The sequence below is a fragment of the Apium graveolens genome, chromosome 5 (assembly GCF_009905375.1).
Source record: "Apium graveolens cultivar Ventura chromosome 5, ASM990537v1, whole genome shotgun sequence".
Taxonomy (NCBI): domain Eukaryota; kingdom Viridiplantae; phylum Streptophyta; class Magnoliopsida; order Apiales; family Apiaceae; genus Apium; species Apium graveolens.
The window spans coordinates 238,496,226-238,516,195 of record NC_133651.1 but is presented as its reverse complement, the minus strand read 5'-3'; the positions used below and the strand labels follow the sequence as shown (position 1 = coordinate 238,516,195).

Below are 19,970 nucleotides of genomic sequence, written 5' to 3'. Positions count from 1 at the left end.
TCACATGTTAAAGTTTGATCTCTATAGCTAATGAACATGGTTTTAAGATATCTTCTCAACTCATTAATATCATCAGTATGAAAGGCATAAGTAGTTTGAGGTACCTTTAACTCAGCAGCTTCAGAACTGCTTTCAGCACTTGCCATATCAGCATTTGCCATCAAGGCATAATTCTCCTCACTTTCAGAATCTGAGGTGTCTGTCCAGCTTTTGTTCTTTGTGGCAAGAGCCTTGCCTTTGCCACTCTTCACTTTCTTGCAATCAGGAGATATGTGGCCTTTCTCACCACAGTTGTAGCATTTGACATTTGTATAATCTCCTCTGTCAGACTTTCATCTTTTGCCCTCAGATTTTCTGAAATTCTTCTTATCAGAACTTGCACCTTTCTTGGAAAACTTCTTTCCCTTTCTGAACTTCCTGTATGCAATCTTTGTGATTCCTTTCACCATAAGGGCACACAGCTTCATCATCTCTTCATCAGCATCCGTCTCAGGCAAGCTTTCAGATTCTGAGTCATCATCACTATCAGAACTTGATGACTCAGTATCAGACTTTGTGAAGAGAGCTTTACCCTTGCCTTTCCTTGAGGTAGCTGCCTTGGGGGATTCTTCTTCAGCCTTAAGAGCAACTGTCCTTGACTTTCCTCCTTTCCTCTTGCTTCTTTGTTCCATCTCAAGTTCATGAGTCTTGAGCATCCCATAAATTTCATCAAGAGTCATTTCATCAAGATTATAGTTGTCTCTTATTATTGTTGCCTTCAAATCCCAGCTTTCAGGAAGAGCCAACAGGAATTTAAGGTTTGAATCTTCAAGATCATACTCCTTATCAACCAGTGACAAATCATTCAAGAGTTTGACAAATCTATCATATAAATCAGTCAATGACTCATTAGCCTTTGAGTCAAAGTGTTCATACTCTTGAGTGAGTATTGTCTTCATGTTCTTCTTAATCGTATCAGTTCCCTGACATCTTGTTTCCCAGGCATCCTATATCTCCTTTGCAGTCTTGCAGTTTATTACCCTATTTGACATTACATTATCAATGACACTATGCAGTAAATGTCGTACCTTAGCATCCTTAGCAATTGATGCGATAACTTCAGCAGTGTAGTCACTCTTCTCCTTAGGTACTGACTTTGTTGCTTCACCTGCAACTGCAACTGCGAGCTTGGTTGGTTTGTGAGGCCCTTCCTTGATTCTATCAAGATATTCTTGATCTGTAGCTTCCAGAAATATGGTCATCCTCATCTTCCATATGGGATATTCAGATGGTCTCAATAAGGGAACTCTAATAGCCTCATATCGGCTATGGATTTGTGTCTTTGGAGGTTCTTCAGTTTTGGTGGGCTTAGTTGGAGTTTCTACTTCAGACATGATTGTTTTTGGATCTTAAACTGTTTGTGTGTTAACAGATAGGCTCTGATACCACTTGTTAGGTCACACACACACTGTAGAGGGGGGTGAATACAGTGTATAGCACAATCAAATCGAACTCTAATAACTCAAGTAACAGAAAACAAACTTTATTCAAAACAATAAACTCTGTTACAGTATGGAACTGTCCTCTCTCAGTAATGAACAAATATCACGAGAGCTATTAGGGTTACAATGAATAATCTTCTCGATAATGATAACACTTGTAGTGTAAACCCTATGTCTGTGTTTATATACTACACAGTTACAAGATAATCGCTAATTGATATGGAATATAATTCTGCTTCCTAAAATATATCAATCAGATATCTTTTCTTCCAAGTATTCCATTCTTCACGGAATTCCTTCTTCAGCATATCTCTTCTTACGTTTGTCTAGATCTTCTTTTCCTGTAAATCAGCTGACTTCCTTATCTGAATATTTCCTTTAAGTCCTGATATTATCTTCTGATAAATATCTCCCAAACGTTAAGTACTGATGACTTAAGTTCTGACTTCAGTATAAGTGCTGATTTCAGTTAAGTACTGATTTGTCCTGTTTAAGTAAGATCTGAAAAACTAAACATAAATCATATTAGACATGACATTATCAAATATATCTAACACATTTCAAGATGAATAAAAAGTATAGTTCTATAACGTTTTAAAAAAAATATATGAATAAAAGTATAGACATTCTATTTTTATTCAGAAAAAAGAAATTATTTTAATAAAGGTAAGGAACTATACTTTTTATTCATCTTGAAATGCGTGTCACACACTCTCTCAAAAATGATAACAATTGGGTGGATCGCGGGAGTATATAATTAGATCGATTGAAATTAAAAAAATCATCTTCAATCCAGCGCTTGCAGCCTGCGAGTTGAAGTTTGAGGCACCTAATTAATGTCAAATCATGATACACCATTAAGTTAAAATTTGAGAATTCAAACGTCATTCTGTTAGGCACAAATCCATGATAGTTAATTCTTCACGCTATATTTTCTCATTAGTCTACTGAATTAAATTATATTAGCCAGTTGTTGTTCCTCCACTTGAACACACACATGCTCTTCTGCATCATTGAACATCAAACTCTGCATAGTAAAAAAAGTATATCAAATTATTGTTTCTTACCTATACATACCTGTTAGGCAGGATAAATGAGTTATTGTACATGTTATACTACTGAATAAAGTTTTTCGATTGTTACTGAGGTCTCTTTTTATGATCCTTAAAAACACATATAACCAGTAAAAAATCTTAGTACACGTTTTGCTTAATACTCAAAATTTGTTGGAGAAGAAAATCCTTGAATATTTATTAAGTGTTTTATCAAGTAATAGTTCATGTTGATTTATTTACATATCATGATCATGTTTATTTTGTGCATCTAAATGCTTTTTAATTGTTCGTTATTAAGAGAGTAACCATTTCATAATACGATATTGCGATTTTTTCATTTATAAGAAGGAATATGGTGTATATATATGTTTTTGTTATGTGATAATATAATTAGAAGGAAAATTATTTATGCTTTTACATTTATAAAATATCGGATAATAAGTTATACGTAGCGCGGACCAAAGTCCCCCGTTATCTCACAGTAGTACAACATTACATGCTTTTAGCAGTAGAAAAAACAATGTACGAGAAATATTAGGCACATTTTTCAGTCCCACGCAGTTTCCTCAACATTTTCTCTCTACAACTATTTTCACTCCCTCTCTCTCTCTAAAAAGCTTTATTTATTTCAGGCTTCGCCCCTCAGATTTGCCCCTTTTCTTCACTGATACAAACACACAACAAACAAACCTCCCATTTGTACACAAACATAGAAGATTAAACAACACAAAGAAAAACAATAGTTAAAGCGTTGGTTTTGTTTTTCATTTTTATTGTGTACAAATCTGTATCTTTATCTTCTCTAGTAAACAAGGTTCTTTTTAAGGACTAGGTGAATTAACCCTTGTAATAAATTGTACCCAAATCTTGTTCTTGTGTATGTATACATGCATATATGTATATGCACATGTTTTTTGGGCATTAATGGTCATAATTAAGCTTCAAGACTCTGAATTTCACTTTTAAATGGGTGCCCTGAAGACTTTTTTGAGCTAAAAGTACTTCTTGGTGTACCTTTTCTTTAAATTTTGTGAAATTCTTTGGAAATATTTGATTTTTATTAGTAATTGTGTTTTTGGGATTCAACTTAGGGTTTTTATGCTGGTGGATTGATTACTGAAGGGTAATTGTTTGTGTGATTTATAGGGTTAGGATCAGGATTCAGATTGGGGGTTCAAGAGTTTTCGGGTTTCTTGATGATCAGGATCAGTTGGGTTTTGATGATATTGATGCGGTAATGTTTTACAGTTTTACAGCTGGCAGTTGTAGTGGAACCTTTCATTCTGTAAGTACCCATTTTGGTGTAGCATAAGAAATTACCTTGAAAGCCTGTGTTTGGGACTCTGGGATTCTTTATTGGAAGCGTTCGTAGGTGATTGTGGTATTACAGTGTTTTGGAGTGATATATTCTGGAGCCAAACCGTGACTGCTGATATAATTTTGTGTCCAAGCTTGGTTGTGATATTGAGTGTTTAGGAGTTTAGAAGTGTGAGTTATGAAGAGAAGTAAAGACTTCATGGAAATATAGAAATTGTCGAGTACCCATTTTGGTTCTGCATAGTTTGTGAGAATTATTGCTAATACCGTGTTTTGTGACTTTGGAAGAGTGTTTTGGTGATTGTGATATCATAGTGTATCAGATTGGTTAATCTCGGAGTCGTATTGTGAGTAAAAATTTATTTTTGTATCTGAGTGTATCAGTAATATTGAGTTTTAAGGAATCTTAAGTTGTGAGCTGTGGCAAGAATTAGGTATTGCATGGAGATATAGTGAGGCTGGAAATGAGCGCAAGGACATGGTGCATGGTCAAGAGTATAGTTGCTGGTTCCTTTCATTTTTGGAACACTGCCTAGAATTGACAGAAGCATTTATATTTTTTGATAGTGCTTGGTTTGCTTGTACTGAGATACTGTGCAATGTCTCGCTGCTTTCCATTTCCACCTCCCGGATATGAAAAGAAGCCTATCCCAGAAGATGCCAACATACTGAAAAAGGTTTATTTCCGTGTAATTAGCATTTAAATGTTGTTATCTGCTTGATGTTGGGTACTTTGTGTCCCTCAGTTTGCATGAGTGATAGATACCTGTGTAGAGCAACATATTACGTTAGATTTTTTTGGAAGTTATATCTTTATAAATTTTAACAATAAACAATAATACACTGAAATCACGTTCTTTTGGAAGTTAGATGTTTTGTTGGGTACTCCTCTTTCTTGTCTCGATTGAATTATGTTTTCTATTCAGAAACTTCTTTTACAACAATATATAATTTTTCATTGATTGTACTGTACGCTTCTGTTTTGGTATGCTTATTTCATTTTTTTTTCTAAATTTTACTCTGATTTTCTATCAAGCCTTATGTATTTAAATCAATCAAAACGTCAGATATGATTATACCAAGATGGATATAAATTTATTATACATTTTTGTCCAAATCTCTTATTACTTGTTACGAACTGGCAATTTTTTTTATGTTGTGCATATAATAGACTTGATTTCAATGCCATACTAAGTTCTGCTCAGTAAACATTAACTGTGCCTCATCAGATCTTAATGCGTGTGGACATCCTGTATCTGAAAATATGTCTTTCTAAACTTTTTGATTAGCCGAGGTGACGACCTTACTATGGAATGGATATAATGGAAAATATTGATTTCTGCTGTTGTTTTGAAGCTTGAAAATTAATGCTTGCTCTCCTGTCTGAGCATTCATCATGCTATGACTGTATAATGTTATGTGCCTGTATGGAAATATATATCAAATTTTAAATATGCGGAACTTAATTAGTTGACAGTTGTGCCAAAAAACAAGCAACTATTAAGTACATAGTGCAACATGTCATTCTATTACACTTTAATTATTACATATTTATGTACCTACTCTTTTAACTGACCTATTAGTTATATCATTTTAGTTATGTTTTGTTGTTGTCTTCTGCTTTTAAACCTAGTATGTGACATATTTTTGCTAAATCTCACAAACATGCTACTCGTATGCTGTGATATGCATTTACATGTGTCCAAAGCTTGGGCGGATGGTATTTGTCCTTTTTTCCCTATTGATTAACCTGGAAACTACTAGCACATAAGTCATGTTACTAGTCCATGTTTAGTTAGGTAGTCTGAAACAGAGACAAGTAGTTCAGGGGCTAAGTTTTGACGTTCTGAATAGGGCAATATAATGAACGAAACCACAAAAATAGGTATTAGACTATTAGGTTTTCAGGTTTGTTAGAAGAAATTAGAAAGGTAAGATATAACTGGTGTCGTGAAGGGCACTATGGTGAGAAAGTTGGAGAGAAAGAGTAGAGATTATATGTTGACACAATTTGGACAAAGCAAGTTTTTTTTAATCATGTTAGTAGTTAAAGTGTCTTCTCTGCATTTACTTTTCTTGATTGTATGTGGGAGTGGATTAAATACATAGCTTATAAAGAGATAAATTGTGCTACCCTCTTTGGTATAGAGGGACTTGCCATAATTCAGTTTGGTGTTTCCTGCTAAATCTCTAACCATAATGTTCATTCTCTGCATTTCGGCATCCAACTAAGTTTATCGAAAAGGATATTATTCTGCAGGTAGATTCTGTAATTTTCATGCAGGATTTACCTTGATTGGCTTTCAGAGGCTAGTAGAGGATTGTTAGGAAGTTTGTTTTAGAGCTGAGCTTATATCTTGAATATAATTATGTTACTTTTACCCTGATGTGGTGCTGACTATGCCATGGACTATTAACCGGGAATCGGGATACACCTTTGGTTTCAAGCTGTCCAGAGTTTCCTTGGTTACCTTTAGTCTGCTGTATCTAGTCAGTTGACCCTAGTTAATTCTCCGATACTCTTTAGTTATCGTTATTCGGAATCAGGCATAATTTGCTTCCCAACTAGCAGCTACTAAATAGTTGGAGCATTGCATTCATTATTAGTTACATGTGTTAAGTAACTAGTCTATCTAAAACCTTAAGGTGTTGAATAGAGGAAAGAGGGTCCAACATGATCTTGTACTATTCAATACTCTCCCTCAATCGAGGATTCGAACCAGAAGCTTATATCTTGAATATAATTATGTTACTTTTACCCTGATGTGGTGCTGACTATGCCATGTACTATTAACCGGGAATCGGGATACACCTTTGGTTTCAAGCTGTCCAGAGTTTCCTTGGTTACCTTTAGTCTGCTGTATCTAGTCAGTTGACCCTAGTTAATTCTCCGATACTCTTTAGTTATCGTTATTCGGAATCAGGCATAATTTGCTTCCCAACTAGCAGCTACTAAATAGTTGGAGCATTGCATTCATTATTAGTTACATGTGTTAAGTAACTAGTCTATCTAAAACCTTAAGGTGTTGAATAGAGGAAAGAGGGTCCAACATGATCTTGTACTATTCAATACTCTCCCTCAATCGAGGATTCGAACCAGAGACCCCTTCCTAAACCAAGCTCTGTAATCATGTTAAGTACCATTGTTATCACGAAGACGACTAGTCGACGACTAGTCAGCGACTAGTCGACATGAAGGTACTCAGGCGCCAAAAGTCTCCAAGCCCGACTTGTCGTCGACTAGTTGACGTGAAGGTCACCCAAGAGTCTCGTAGCCCGACTTGGGGGCTTCATAACCATAATTGTGATGTACCATGCTTATTTTGAACTAATTATTCTATTACTTTTGATCTAAATTATAAAATTAACGTGTTCAAATATATTATATATTAAATCTAGTAATTATACGTATAATGAACACTTTGTCGACTTTTTACGACTAGTCGGACGACTTGTCGACTAGTCTTCACGAAGGTACTCAGTCTTCGAGGGTCGACTTGGCGCCGTGATAACCTTGTTAAGTACCATAAAAAATTCTAAAGTGTTAAAGGAATACCGAACATGATCTTGTACTATTCAACAACATGTATCATTCATTGCTTTAATTGTGGTACAGAGAGCAAAACAATTCTGTCAGTAGCACACACTTCCTTCCCAAACTACTATCAAGGGACTTTAGTCTTTTGACTTTCAATTAATCAGATAGAGTATTATGGGTGGCGTATGGATGTACTACATAATGTACTACCATCTTTGTGTTAGATTATATTCAGCCTTGAAGTTGGACATCTCTAACATTCTCTGCAATTTACAGGAAAAAACAAAAGAGAAAAAGCACAAGGATAAAAAGGACAAAGAGAGGAGAGAAGGCAAAGACAAAAAGGACAAAGAAAAAAGTGACAAAAAACGAAGAGAGAAAAAAGAAAGAAAGGAGAAAAACAAGGAAAAAGACCACGAGAAGGGCAGCACCTCAGGCGAGAAAAGAGTTTTAGGGCAGAGCGAAAATTGTAATGGAGCAAAATCTCATCAGAGTGAAAAAGAAAGAGGTAAAGAGAAAAAAGAAAGCAGCAGCACCTTGGCAGACAAGAATGGAGCAAAATCTCATCAGAGTGAAAAAGAGCGAGGTAAAGGGAAAACAGAAAGCAGCAGCACCTCAGAAGACAAGAGGCAGATTGGTCAGTTTGAATATTGCAATGGAGAGAAACGTCACCAGAAAGTGGAGAGAAGTAGAGATAAAAGAAATACTTCAATTGAGAAAAAGCTTTCAGTGCAAATTCAGGGTCATACTGGAGGCGATAAACCTGTTCAGCTCAGCTTTGGTGACAAGGATTCTCAAGATTCAAAATTTCAGCTGGAGTTCAGCAAGAGGATTAATGATGAAGAAAAGGGATCAGGGATCCAGTTGGTTGAGGGATTCATGGGAATGGGTCTCAAGAAGGATGAAAGAACTGATAGAATTGCAAACGGAGATACTCGTACGGTTGTCAAAGGCAAGGAAAAGATCAAAGATGAACAAGTTGATAATCGGAAGACCAATGGACAAAGGATATACCATGAAGAGAAATTTAATGGTAATGCTATGTCTCAAAACTTTACCGGAAGCATACAAAATAAAACTGGACTGTCCAACTCGACAGATAAATTTGAGCAAAGGATGGATGGTAAAGAGAAATCAAAAGAAAGAGAAATTGATGATAAAAGAAGGGATAAACGGAAAAGTAAACACAAGGATAAGCAGAGCCAGGGAACCGAAAAAACCCTTGAAAAAGAGAAGCGAAAGGAGGATAAAGCAAAAAAGGAACATAAGAAATCAAAGAAGGATAGCCTTAGAAGTAGCAACAATGATGATACTGGTGGTCCCTCGAATAACAAGATGCCTCAAATTTCCCAGGATATCAAAGTTGCTGCTTCTGAGGGTAATCTGAAAAAAAGAAAAGATTCTGAGAAGAATGGTTTCCTGCAGGGTGAGTTATTTCACATAGAAAACCTCAAAACCATGATAAGATTAATTATTTTCTTACCATGTTTGGTGATCGAATACTGATAGCGTACTCCTGAACTAGAATTTTCTTTATAGGTGTTTATTATCTTGAGTAGTCACTTGTATAGCTGACTTTCAATTATTTATAATAAGCATTTTGCTGTTTTTAATCATTGGCTGACATCTGCTGCTTGTTTTTGGATTGATTGACAGAACATGTTATTAGACCTGAGAAATTGCCCAGGCTAAGTTCTTATCCATTATCAGAGAATAGACAGGAGTTGGAACCTTTCAAAACCATCACCCCTTTCACCCCTCAAAAACAGGGGGCAGATAAACATTTGGAAGTATGTAATAAGGATACCACAGAAAATGGTTTGACAGGACCACACCAGTTGCCTACTTCTGCACCTCAGCCTTCACCAGCAATTGCTGAAGCATCAAGAAAATCGCCTCATCCTGATATGAAGTACCTAAGTAAAGTACTTTCAGTTCCACAAGTACAGGAGTGGTCTGATGTTGATGACCAGGCATGGTTGTTCAATAACAAAAAATCGTTATTGAGTAAGTCCGAAGTAGATCCAAATGGAGTTAACCAAGGACAGCAGGTATGGGCTGAAGCTCTGAGGATAGAGTCAGCTGATGTTTTTGCTCTGCCATATGTAATACCTTACTGAGGGGGTACTCCAAAGGGCACATCTTGCATTGGCTTATTGATTCTTGGCGGACATCACTCCACTTTATGCAGTAACATGTCCTAATATTCTTTTCCAATGGAAATTGGGTTGTAGTAGGAAAAAAGAGGGACGATTTCCTGCTTTGTAAGGCATCTCAGTTTCTCTGCCGTTGGGTGTTTGCATCTCAGTTTCTTTGCCGAGTAGAGGTGCAGTTTTGTAATGGAGAAACTAAGGGTGCAGATGAGCGTTGAGCCTCTACACGGAACTAATTTAGAGGTAAAATTTTTCCGAGGTTCCAGTTGAAATTGCGGAATGTAGTTAGAAAGAACGATGTATTGGCTTCTGCTATTTGTTATAATTTTATTTGCTCAAGGCTGAAAATACTCTTCTAAGGTTCTGAGAGAAACCAGCAGTTGCAACTACGCTACAGTTTTAATTTGTAAGGTACAGTTGCAACTACGCTACATTCACATATAGTGCAAGGTACAGTGGAAAGGAAAAGAGTAGTAGTCTCGATTCATTTTATAAAACATCAAAAGTAACCTGTCAATAGCTTTTCTATATTCAGGAACTTCTTAGAATTGCCGATTTGATCATACATCGTCTATATATAGGTACACATATTTGATAAGAAAAAACTTAATTCCATTCGTTTTCTAATTTCTATAGAGTATCTAAACAGTAATTTTTTTTGTAAGTGCAAATTTGTCTAAACTAGTTTTATAATGTTTGTAATGCATGGGCATATTCTAAATGGATACTCTAAATGACATGAATTATTGTTGTTTGAGCGCTGGTTATTGTTTGTATATTTATGTTATCGCCCGGTAGATGGATGATATATTTATTTGTATGTAATAGAATAATTTTGGGTTGTCGGGGCATTGATGTTTTTTTGGACATTCATTTGTAGTGGTATTCTTTGTTTTTCACTGAGCGATGCTGAGAGCGGTCCACAAGGGTTATCATAAAAACTAGGTGGGAAAACCGCGCGAAGCGCGGTTTGGGAAAATAATTTTAGGAAATGCATAAACAATTATAATTTATTTAAAAATATTTTACCAAGTATAAAAAATGAATGCATTGTAATCTATACATGCAATTCCAACATAGAATTATAGATAGATTAAAAAAAGGTATTAAACTTGGCTTGCAACTCGAAAATTTCATCAAAATTTAGTTAATATGTATAAAACCTAGAGCACAGTGACTCTTTCGAAATTGGCATAAATATTTTACTGAGAGTAACCAATCCTTATATTCAATTTCCAACAGCAATCAGTATGCATAAGGAAAAGCATCACCATACTACATTTAAAAGGTGCAAACAGGAGACTTCAAATTATTTGTGAGAGAAAAAAGGTGTCAAATTATGGACCATTATATTCAATATGAGAGAATAAAACATCTATGATAATTGTAAAAAGAATGAGGCTCTTGTTTTGTGAATAACTCCAATACTCTTCACTATCTCTTTTATTTGGCACCATATAATCAGTAAACCAACACACTTACACAAATATAGGTGCATGGCATGTTACTTCACTTGTAATATTTCCAACATAATTGTAAATTTTTTGATTAAAAAGCAAAATTAGTAATTGCACTATATATGCGTAAGTTAATGTTGAAAATCAAAGTTTTAATTTTATTGTTCACAATTCACCCAGACCCAAATATGCCTTGGAAAGTTAGAAGTTATGGCTAGTAATAAGAAGGTAAGGAGTGCATTGTTCTTAATTAAGTTCATCTATGCAAGAGCTAAAGTTTTGTAGAATCACATCCTGTATCATGAGGGAAGATACAATACAATTTTATCTATAATCACACATCACATATAGACAATAACCGGACACATTAAAAATAAGTACACTATATACACAACCGTAATCACTATTCAACTTTTCCCCATTCACTAAGCAACTTAGTTAATGTACTGAGTGAGAGAATTATAACTACCTACTTACCTGCAAATATTGAAGTCTTAGAAATTTTCACATCTTTTAACTTACAAAATTCTTTTTGAGAGAGATATACCACCTCTACGAGCTTTTTCTTTATAGATATTTCAAGCATTTCATTATCTCCGAGATTTTTTGAGGTTAACATGACTATTCACATTTTCTGTATTCATAACTGTCTCCCAGACATATTTATTTTTCACGCAATTTTGGAGATATCACACTTGCTTTAGTATATTTAATGTTACTTCCCTGTTCCCTCAAATAAAATTCATAATTTAATAATAGACACTTTGCAAAATTAGCTTCCTTGTTACAATTACAGCTGAAGTTTCTCACCTTCAATGTATATGTTGGTAAGTCTTTTAAAGCGATAATAGCTTCAAGTGCGAGCTCACACTCTAATTGTGCCCTCGTAAACATTAGATTCTACGAACGTACAATTTAACAATGATTTTTTTAAAAAAATAAAAGAATAATAGCTCATATGCAACGAATGCATGATGATAGTTGGTATTAGCATGTAACAGTAGATACCACTGACATTAAATTGCATATAAGATGCTCGTTTGGCAAGCTTATGAGCGTCCCATATTTGAAAGGCAACCCATACAGATTATGAAATGTCGTTTCGTCTTCACTCAGAAAATCTTATAAGTGTGATCCTACCAAAGATGTTGGTTTCCCTGTAGGAATAGTGTGCAACTATAATTGTCATTTCAAACAACTTAAAAATATAAATTTAACAAATGTCCATAAGTGCCAGGAATGGAACAAACTAATACTGCAAAATCCAAATTACAAGCATTCATTCAATATATGCTCAGATTGTTTTTTTATGGTGCTCTACGATTTTGATATTATGTAGCTTTTTTTAGTGAATACCAAACCAGAGAGTAGAAGTTGCTTAATTGATCATTAGACTCAGTTGGAGCACCATGAGTATCTTGACTGACAAATTCATAGAAAGACCTCTGTTGCCTTTAGCTGGTCACTCCTCTCCTGCAATGTCTAACTTCAGATTGGAACTTGCCGTAGGAGAAGTGACTTTGGTGGTTTAAGTCCAGAAGAGGCAGTATTGCCTATGGGATTTGAGTTTGGTGCTGGGGTTCCAAAAACTATAGCTTATATCGGAACATTAAAAAAACAGATACATGAAAAATAAAATGTTAAGTTGATCATCACCGAATTTACTCTACAAAATTGGAGCAAAAAAAGTCACACAAAATTACGTGCAAAGTGTTATACAAAGGGAATACAAAAATTTGTTATAGTGTTTTCATCGTCATAGGTACAAATAGAGTAGTATAAGATGTAGATTTTATGAGATTATGAAACACAAGTATGTATGCATTTTTGAAGCTACTTTCTTAATAAGTGAACCATTATAACATAAAAATAAGAATACACCGTTATTTATAGCAGGCATCAGACTATAACTTGTGAATGACCATCAAACTGAATCTGTTATATATAAAACCAAGGGAAGCAAAACATCATCAGAACCAGTAATGAGATAATACCTTGATAGTGTCAACATCAGAACCAGTAATGAGATATGTTCATCCCCACAAGTGGAATAATCTACCCAATTGACACTTTTGAGATGGGCATCCAATGTGAAATTTATATTAGGAAAAAATCAAGATTATATATCTGCAGGAGAACACATTATATTACTTGTAAGCGAACTTATAAAATTGAACTTGCACCAACTTCAAAGACAATAAGTAGCATTCACTACTATAGGTGGTTCTACTCTACACAACCTAGCAGAAAATGGGTTAAAAAAATGTTTGAATGTAGGTGAATCAACTCTACACAACCTAGGAGAAAAAAAATCATAACAAATTATTTATACATCTATCGAACCAACACAGTGGACCTTGTAATTCAGTTCTTCAAGGCCAATGTACTGCAAAAATATGAGTGCACGCTAGCAAGACCTGAAACTTTAATTTAATAAAACTTGAAATACCCTGGGATCAATACCCTTTATGTCTCCAACAAAATATAATGAACAAATTCTTTACATGGAACGCCAAAATTTATAGATATGTATACAGCTCCCTAAGCGTGAACTTATATCGAGTACAAGCAACCCTGATTGAACCAAAATTCATCGCATGTATAAATTACATATATGGAGAGCTCTTCCTTCTCTCAGGTCTCAGCACACCTTTTGTAATCATATAACTATTTTCAATAATTTAATAAATGGTTTTTGTGGTTGATTTGGTAGGCGGAGAGGCAAAAACTGAAGGGGTTTGGTAGATCGAAAGACAATGGTCTGAAATTGCTCATTTTAATTGACAAAAAATAGTATAAACTACAGTAAGGTTGTGAATGAGATACACTGGATTGGAAGCTGCTGAAAGCGTCACGTCACACACCCAAACAAAGAAAACTAAGAAACCATTAGCATACACTCCATTTCCTACAATAAATTAATGTAAAAATGTCAAGTATGTACTCTATTCTGTAAAAGAAATGAGCAATAGCAGAACGAATTTGTAATATACATTTGAAAAGTCGCAGGTTAAAACTACCACTTCGACTGTTTTAAATACATATCATTTTAAAGCAATCCTTGCTAACTCTTGGAATGCTACCCAGTTGTGCACTAAACAATTGTTAACAGAATAAATTAGTTTACAAACATAACACTTGAACATCGGTAATGGTAAAACTTATCCTCAATCCCCATTTAAGGAAGTATACCGCAAACATAAATGGTGTCTACACCGCGATTTTAGAATCGAGAATAAGATATCAATGTCTCACTGCGATTTCAGGATTGAGAATAAGCTATCAATGTCCCTCAACCCTCATCTAATAATTAGTTGCAATGAATTTTTATAAGCATAGTAATTTTGGCTACACATAAATTTTTAGAAAAGAGTTGCACCAGACGAAGGAATGGTAGAGTGATGAATAAAGCGCTAGAGCATCACCTATTTTACAATTTTAATTTTAATGTAATGCAAAGAGGTGGTCACGCCTCAGACTGCCTAATTTCCATAATTGGTTTTTCTGGGCAACTGTTGACTGCTCTGGTCTGAGCATATATAATAAAATTTGTAAAAAATCAACAACTTATTACGTGAGCATCCAAAATCCAAACCGTAGCAGCCAAGAACATTATAATTACTAATAAGTATTTGTTATTATCTTCATAGCCATAGAGAATGAGTTTGTCATCAAGTTATTTGTTCGGAAACCAAGCATAAAATTGACTATTATTAATTAACTGGAATAGCAAAAAACAACTTGTAAATTATCACGACTACCAAAAGCATTCCAGGCCTGCCAAAAATCTCTCTAAATTTAGTTTAAATAAGATTCCTTACCATGAAGGAGTAAGCTGCCAGGGTTTAAACAGATTAAGTGGCTTGACAACAACCTGCATACAATAGCACTTAATAGAAATAAAAAGGAACAGCAAAAACCAATTAATGTAGAGAGAATGCATAAAAAAAGATCAGAACATGGATATTGTAAGCCAAGTCCACAACTATTGCTTGCTAAATAATACAAAAAAACAATAGATAATGGCAAATAACATTACCTTGACTATTTGAAAATTTACTCCACACAAATGCAATTAAAAAGATCATATATTTGACCAAAAAAATATTCATTCCCTCACGTGAACAACCTATTATAGTACTATTCTGCTAAGAGAAGTAAATATAATTAGTGCAGACTTTTAGAAGTTTATATAATCTGGGGTTTTTAAGTTGCAAGGGCCACTCATCGATTATACACATGATTTATAGTTCTTGGTAAAAGCTTGTGAATCAGCATGATGAGCATCATATCAATGAACTATAATTAAATCATCCAATTACCATAGAAGAATCAGGCAGGGGCTACTTTTCGCAGAAAAAATACACTAAGCAGCACATACAGGGAAGTTCTTGGGAGCAAAAGAGCGCAGGAAGCCGTGTTGGATTTTAAAGCTAACTCGGCAGTACCATGCCTCATACGAGCATACCACCATAGCAAATCTCACTGGCACACCATGTCTCTTGTAAACTTGAATCACCACCTCTCCTAAACTTCATTAACTCCCAAATAATAGTTTAGTTGTGCCCTGCAATAAGTTCAAAGAACCAAAAACAAACACCGATTAACACTTAAGCAGTGAGCAGAAAAAGGAACTGAACTTAAATCGTCTAAGCCAAGCCCCCAATAATTGATTGTTATTTTGACATAGGCTTAACCAAACAATCATACCAGATTATTTACCAAACAATTATACCTTTATAGAACCAACAGAAATGGAGCTATAATCCAGTTTTTTCACTTTGAATCCAATGGCTCTACAACACATTTCAATGGCCCTATAGTGAAATTTTCTAGTTTGAATTATCATTACAAAAGAGATCATCACAAAGGTCTTATATAATCCGTGATTATAAGACAAATATACGAAAATTGAAAAAAAACAACTAAATTCGGTGACGGAAAATCAAAGCAAATGCATATCATGCATCATACAACAGAAACACAGCTCTCTATATGCAAATTGAAATTGGGCAAAAAATAAACCTCATTTCTGGAAACTTTCTCCACTCTCCCGATAGTCTAGCTTTTGCAATGCATAACTGCAAATACATTAATAAGTAAACAGGATCACGGCTAATTGAATTCAATTCTGAAGGCCAAAAGTCTAAAATTAATTAAGTGTGGGAGGTGAGAAGTCAAAAAGTTTGAAACTTACAGGAGAGCGAAAGATGGGAAATGCTTGAAATGAGTGAAAATGTTTTGGAGGATGCTCAGCCATGCCACATCATACACCCGTGAATCATACGGGCCGTGATTTTGCTTTATATAGATATATAGATGTCCGTTGTTATTTGAGCTACGTCAGAATATAATATATTTATTTAATATATACACCCTCAGTCCCTTCCAATTGTTTACATTTCTGGGCAAGTGTCCGACATGCATTTTAAAATGCATAAAAAGTATAGTTATGTAACTTATTTTTACAATTTTCTTTTTCTGAATAAAAGTTGAATGTTTTAATTTTTATTCAAAAAAACAAAATTGTAAAAAAAAATTACAGAACTATACTTTATATGCACCTTAAAATGCGTGTCGGACACTCTCTAAAAAATGTAAACAATTGAAAGGGACGGAAGGAGTATTATTTTATAATTGTTATTTGAATTTAAGTTTTTAATTTTTTTTTATTTTTGACCTAAATAACTTTTGACCTCCCTCGTTCAATATTAAAAAATATATATGTGAACATGTCAACCTACTTTGCACTTAAAAACAAAAACTTTATCAAAATTATTCGTTTTAGTCGTTACTGATATGTAAGTACACAATTTAACACTAATTTAAATCAACATGATCATATATTTTTTAAATACTATAATATAAAGTTTATAGTATCTTTTTTAAATATATAATTCATAAATTTTTAATATTATATATATTTAACCCGCATCATTTAAGAAAAATATGCTCCATTAATCGATATAGACGATAGAGTAATATAAATATGTCTCGGAAGTCCACTAATTAAACATAATATGATCATTAATAAGTGAGATGCATGCGCATACTCTAAATATGTATAAAATATTAATGTTTTCGGAATTATTTTGTATATTTTTATGTTAGAAGTATGATCAAAACTATTTTCTGTGTTTGTTTTATTAAAAATGTGGTTGATAACACTTAATGTCATTAGAAGTTTGTATTGTACTTAGGTGCATGCAAGTTCCTTATTTCATTATATATGTGTAAATTTAAAATTATTGTACTCTATAAATATAACACTTAAAGTATGAAATGGTTGTATATACAATTTATTTAATAGGAGGTATGAATGGTTATAATATACCATAGTGTCCTATATGTTAAGTGACACGTCATTTTGCCTATTCAGCGTTGGTCCCCACCTTGCCATGTTAGCAATGGGTCCCACATTTGCCACATCAGCAGTGAGCCCCATTTTTCCACGTTAGAAATCAGACCCTCTTTGCCACATCAGCAGTGGGAGCCATTTTTGCCACGTCAGCAGTGGGTCCCACAATGTATAATGCAACACTGATTTTAGTCATTTGCAACATCATTTTTATTAATAAGCAATATCATGTTTATTCTTATGCAACACCATATAGAGTCAAATGCAGCACTTCAAAAATAAAAATTTTGACATAATTGTTGTGCTTTTACATTATTCCTTCCAAACAAGGCATCCAATAGTCAATACAACAAATATCCAATGATATTTAAAACTTACTAAACCATTTCTAAAGTCTTATCAAGAAGCATAAAATAAATCGGATACATGCTTTGGTTCTAACTATCAAAGTACATAAATTCTAACTTCAAAAGAGCAAAAATATCGAAATACTCGATAGTGAAAGAAATATGATAGTAAACAATATTCTTGCATCAAGGCGGACGATAGTCAACCAAAGTGCAAGTCCAAATGTAAGCACTGCCATGATCATAGTAATGTATAATACATTATACATTCATATTAATATCAACAATGCAAAGTTGTTCTTGACAACACTATTAATATCTACTTCGGCCGCTAATCCCTGTTGAACTACAGTTAGTGCGTACTTTCTTAGATGATCTCCAGAGTTGAGATCCCCACTTCTTGAACCCAACCTTAAGTATCTACAAAGTTAATTTGAAGGTTGATCTTTCATTTTTTAACTAAAAATTAACACACTGTCCAAGTAAATCACATGCTTTCAAGCAATGAAAACAATATCTTCCAGTGTCCTAGTATAATTTTGTTTATCAAACATGACCTCTGATGAATCACAATCAGAACTTATATATCTGCATAACCCAGAATCAGGTTCAATAAACAATTAAAGTTTTATACTAACTGAAATTTATAAAACTTCAAAGAAGATCTAGAAACTTTTTTAGCAAGAGTCAAACATAAGTTTAGAATAATATCATTACATTAAGCATGACGAGCAAGAAGCTTACATGTCTACATGAACAATCAAAAACCTAGCTTTTATGATTATAAAAATTATATTTATTTTAATTATATAATAAAAAACTTAAGCTTATTCAAAATCTGCAATAAACAAAAGAAATTATATTTTTTAAAAGCACACGATATAAAATCTAATTTCTTTTTAAAAAAAATTACACATCTATAAAATCTGTAGTTAAAATCATACATACGGTTGGATCGTTGAATACGAATTAAAAAAATAGAAACACCACTCGGGACAAGACTAGGTAATGTGAACCTGTGTTGACCGTGGTTTGACCATTATAAAAGCACACGATATAAAATCTAATTTTTTAAAAAAATTTACACATCTCTAAAATTAGTAGGTAACATCATCCGTATGGTTGGACCATCAAACAAGAATTTTAAAAAAATAGAACCACCACTCGGGACAAGACTAGGTAACGGAAACCCGTGTTAACCGTGGTTTGACTATTATAAAAGCACACGATAAAAATCTATTTTTTTTAAAAAAAAATTACACATCTCTAAAATTAGTAGGTAACATCATGTGTACGATTGGATCGTCGAACAAGAATTTTAAAAAAGTATTATCACCACCGGGGACAAGACCAGGTAATGGGAACATGTGTTGACCGTGGTTTGACTATTATAAAAGCATACGATATAAAATCTATTTTTTTTAAAAAAATTACACATCTCTAAAATTAGTAGGTAACACCATGCGTATAGTTGGATCGTCGAACAAGAATTTTTAAAAATAGAATCACCACTCGGGACTGTTGGGAACCACGGACTTAGGGTGTTACTACGTTTTACGATAAAGATTACGAAAAGAGGATTACCTTGTTAATGGTTGATTCCACGCTCTTCAATTGTATTCCCAAATTCTCTTGAGCGAAGTGTGGCCTCCGTCTTCTCAAGTTATCCTCTCTTCTTGCTCCTTGGTGGCTACAATATGTTTTCACACAATTGCCAAGCAAGAAGAGAATAAGAATATATATAGGCTACAATAGGGACCATGGATAATTAGGTTGGGCCTTCTAATTACATCTTGAGCCTAGCCCAATGTAATTAAATATTAATTCAATTCACTAAAGAATTAATATTTGCACTACCTTTCCTAATACCATAATTTAATTAATTCGGTTCCAATATTATTTGCTTATTAAATTCCCCATCTTTAAAATATCATATGTCCATTAATTAAATAAATTACTGATAATTTATTTAATTAATATCTTTTATCCTTGATCATCCACTCAACCTTTATTTAATTATGCCAGAATAAATTCCACCTGCAGGGTTTCACATAATTAAATCTTTTTGAGTTTTCAAGGGGACATCATTAACCCGAATATTATCAGGACATGGATTCCTTCAATAAATAATATCCACCATGTATATAATTCCATCACCCAAAATATAATGATATAATTCAAAAGAATTATTTCATATATAAATCAAAGCATGTAAATAATATACACGTGTTAATTACTATTTCCGGATTAAGAACCTAAGCATT

The 19,970-nt window shown here is 33.8% G+C and overlaps 1 protein-coding gene and 1 long non-coding RNA gene across 5 annotated transcripts; one reads left to right on the top strand and one right to left on the bottom strand.

Annotated features, from left to right (window-relative positions):
- Positions 1-3,070: 3,070 nt before the first annotated feature.
- On the top strand, positions 3,071-9,883 carry LOC141724972 (uncharacterized). The gene is made up of 3 exons (XM_074527297.1): positions 3,071-4,530; positions 7,668-8,817; positions 9,048-9,883. The coding sequence occupies exons 1-3, from the start codon at positions 4,453-4,455 to the stop codon at positions 9,509-9,511; spliced, it is 1,692 nt and encodes a 563-aa protein (XP_074383398.1). The 5' UTR covers positions 3,071-4,452; the 3' UTR covers positions 9,512-9,883.
- Positions 9,884-13,729: 3,846 nt separating this feature from the next.
- Positions 13,730-16,281, bottom strand: LOC141661825 (uncharacterized). 4 transcript variants are annotated; one of them, XR_012550148.1, is made up of 5 exons: positions 16,199-16,281; positions 16,027-16,082; positions 15,324-15,568; positions 14,823-14,875; positions 13,730-13,909 (listed from the first exon to the last, which is right to left on the bottom strand). It is a non-coding gene; the product is annotated as an uncharacterized LOC141661825 (long non-coding RNA). The 4 variants fall into 4 exon arrangements; XR_012550146.1 differs by having other exon boundaries at positions 15,383-15,568; XR_012550147.1 differs by lacking the exon at positions 13,730-13,909 and having other exon boundaries at positions 14,079-14,875.
- Positions 16,282-19,970: the final 3,689 nt, after the last annotated feature.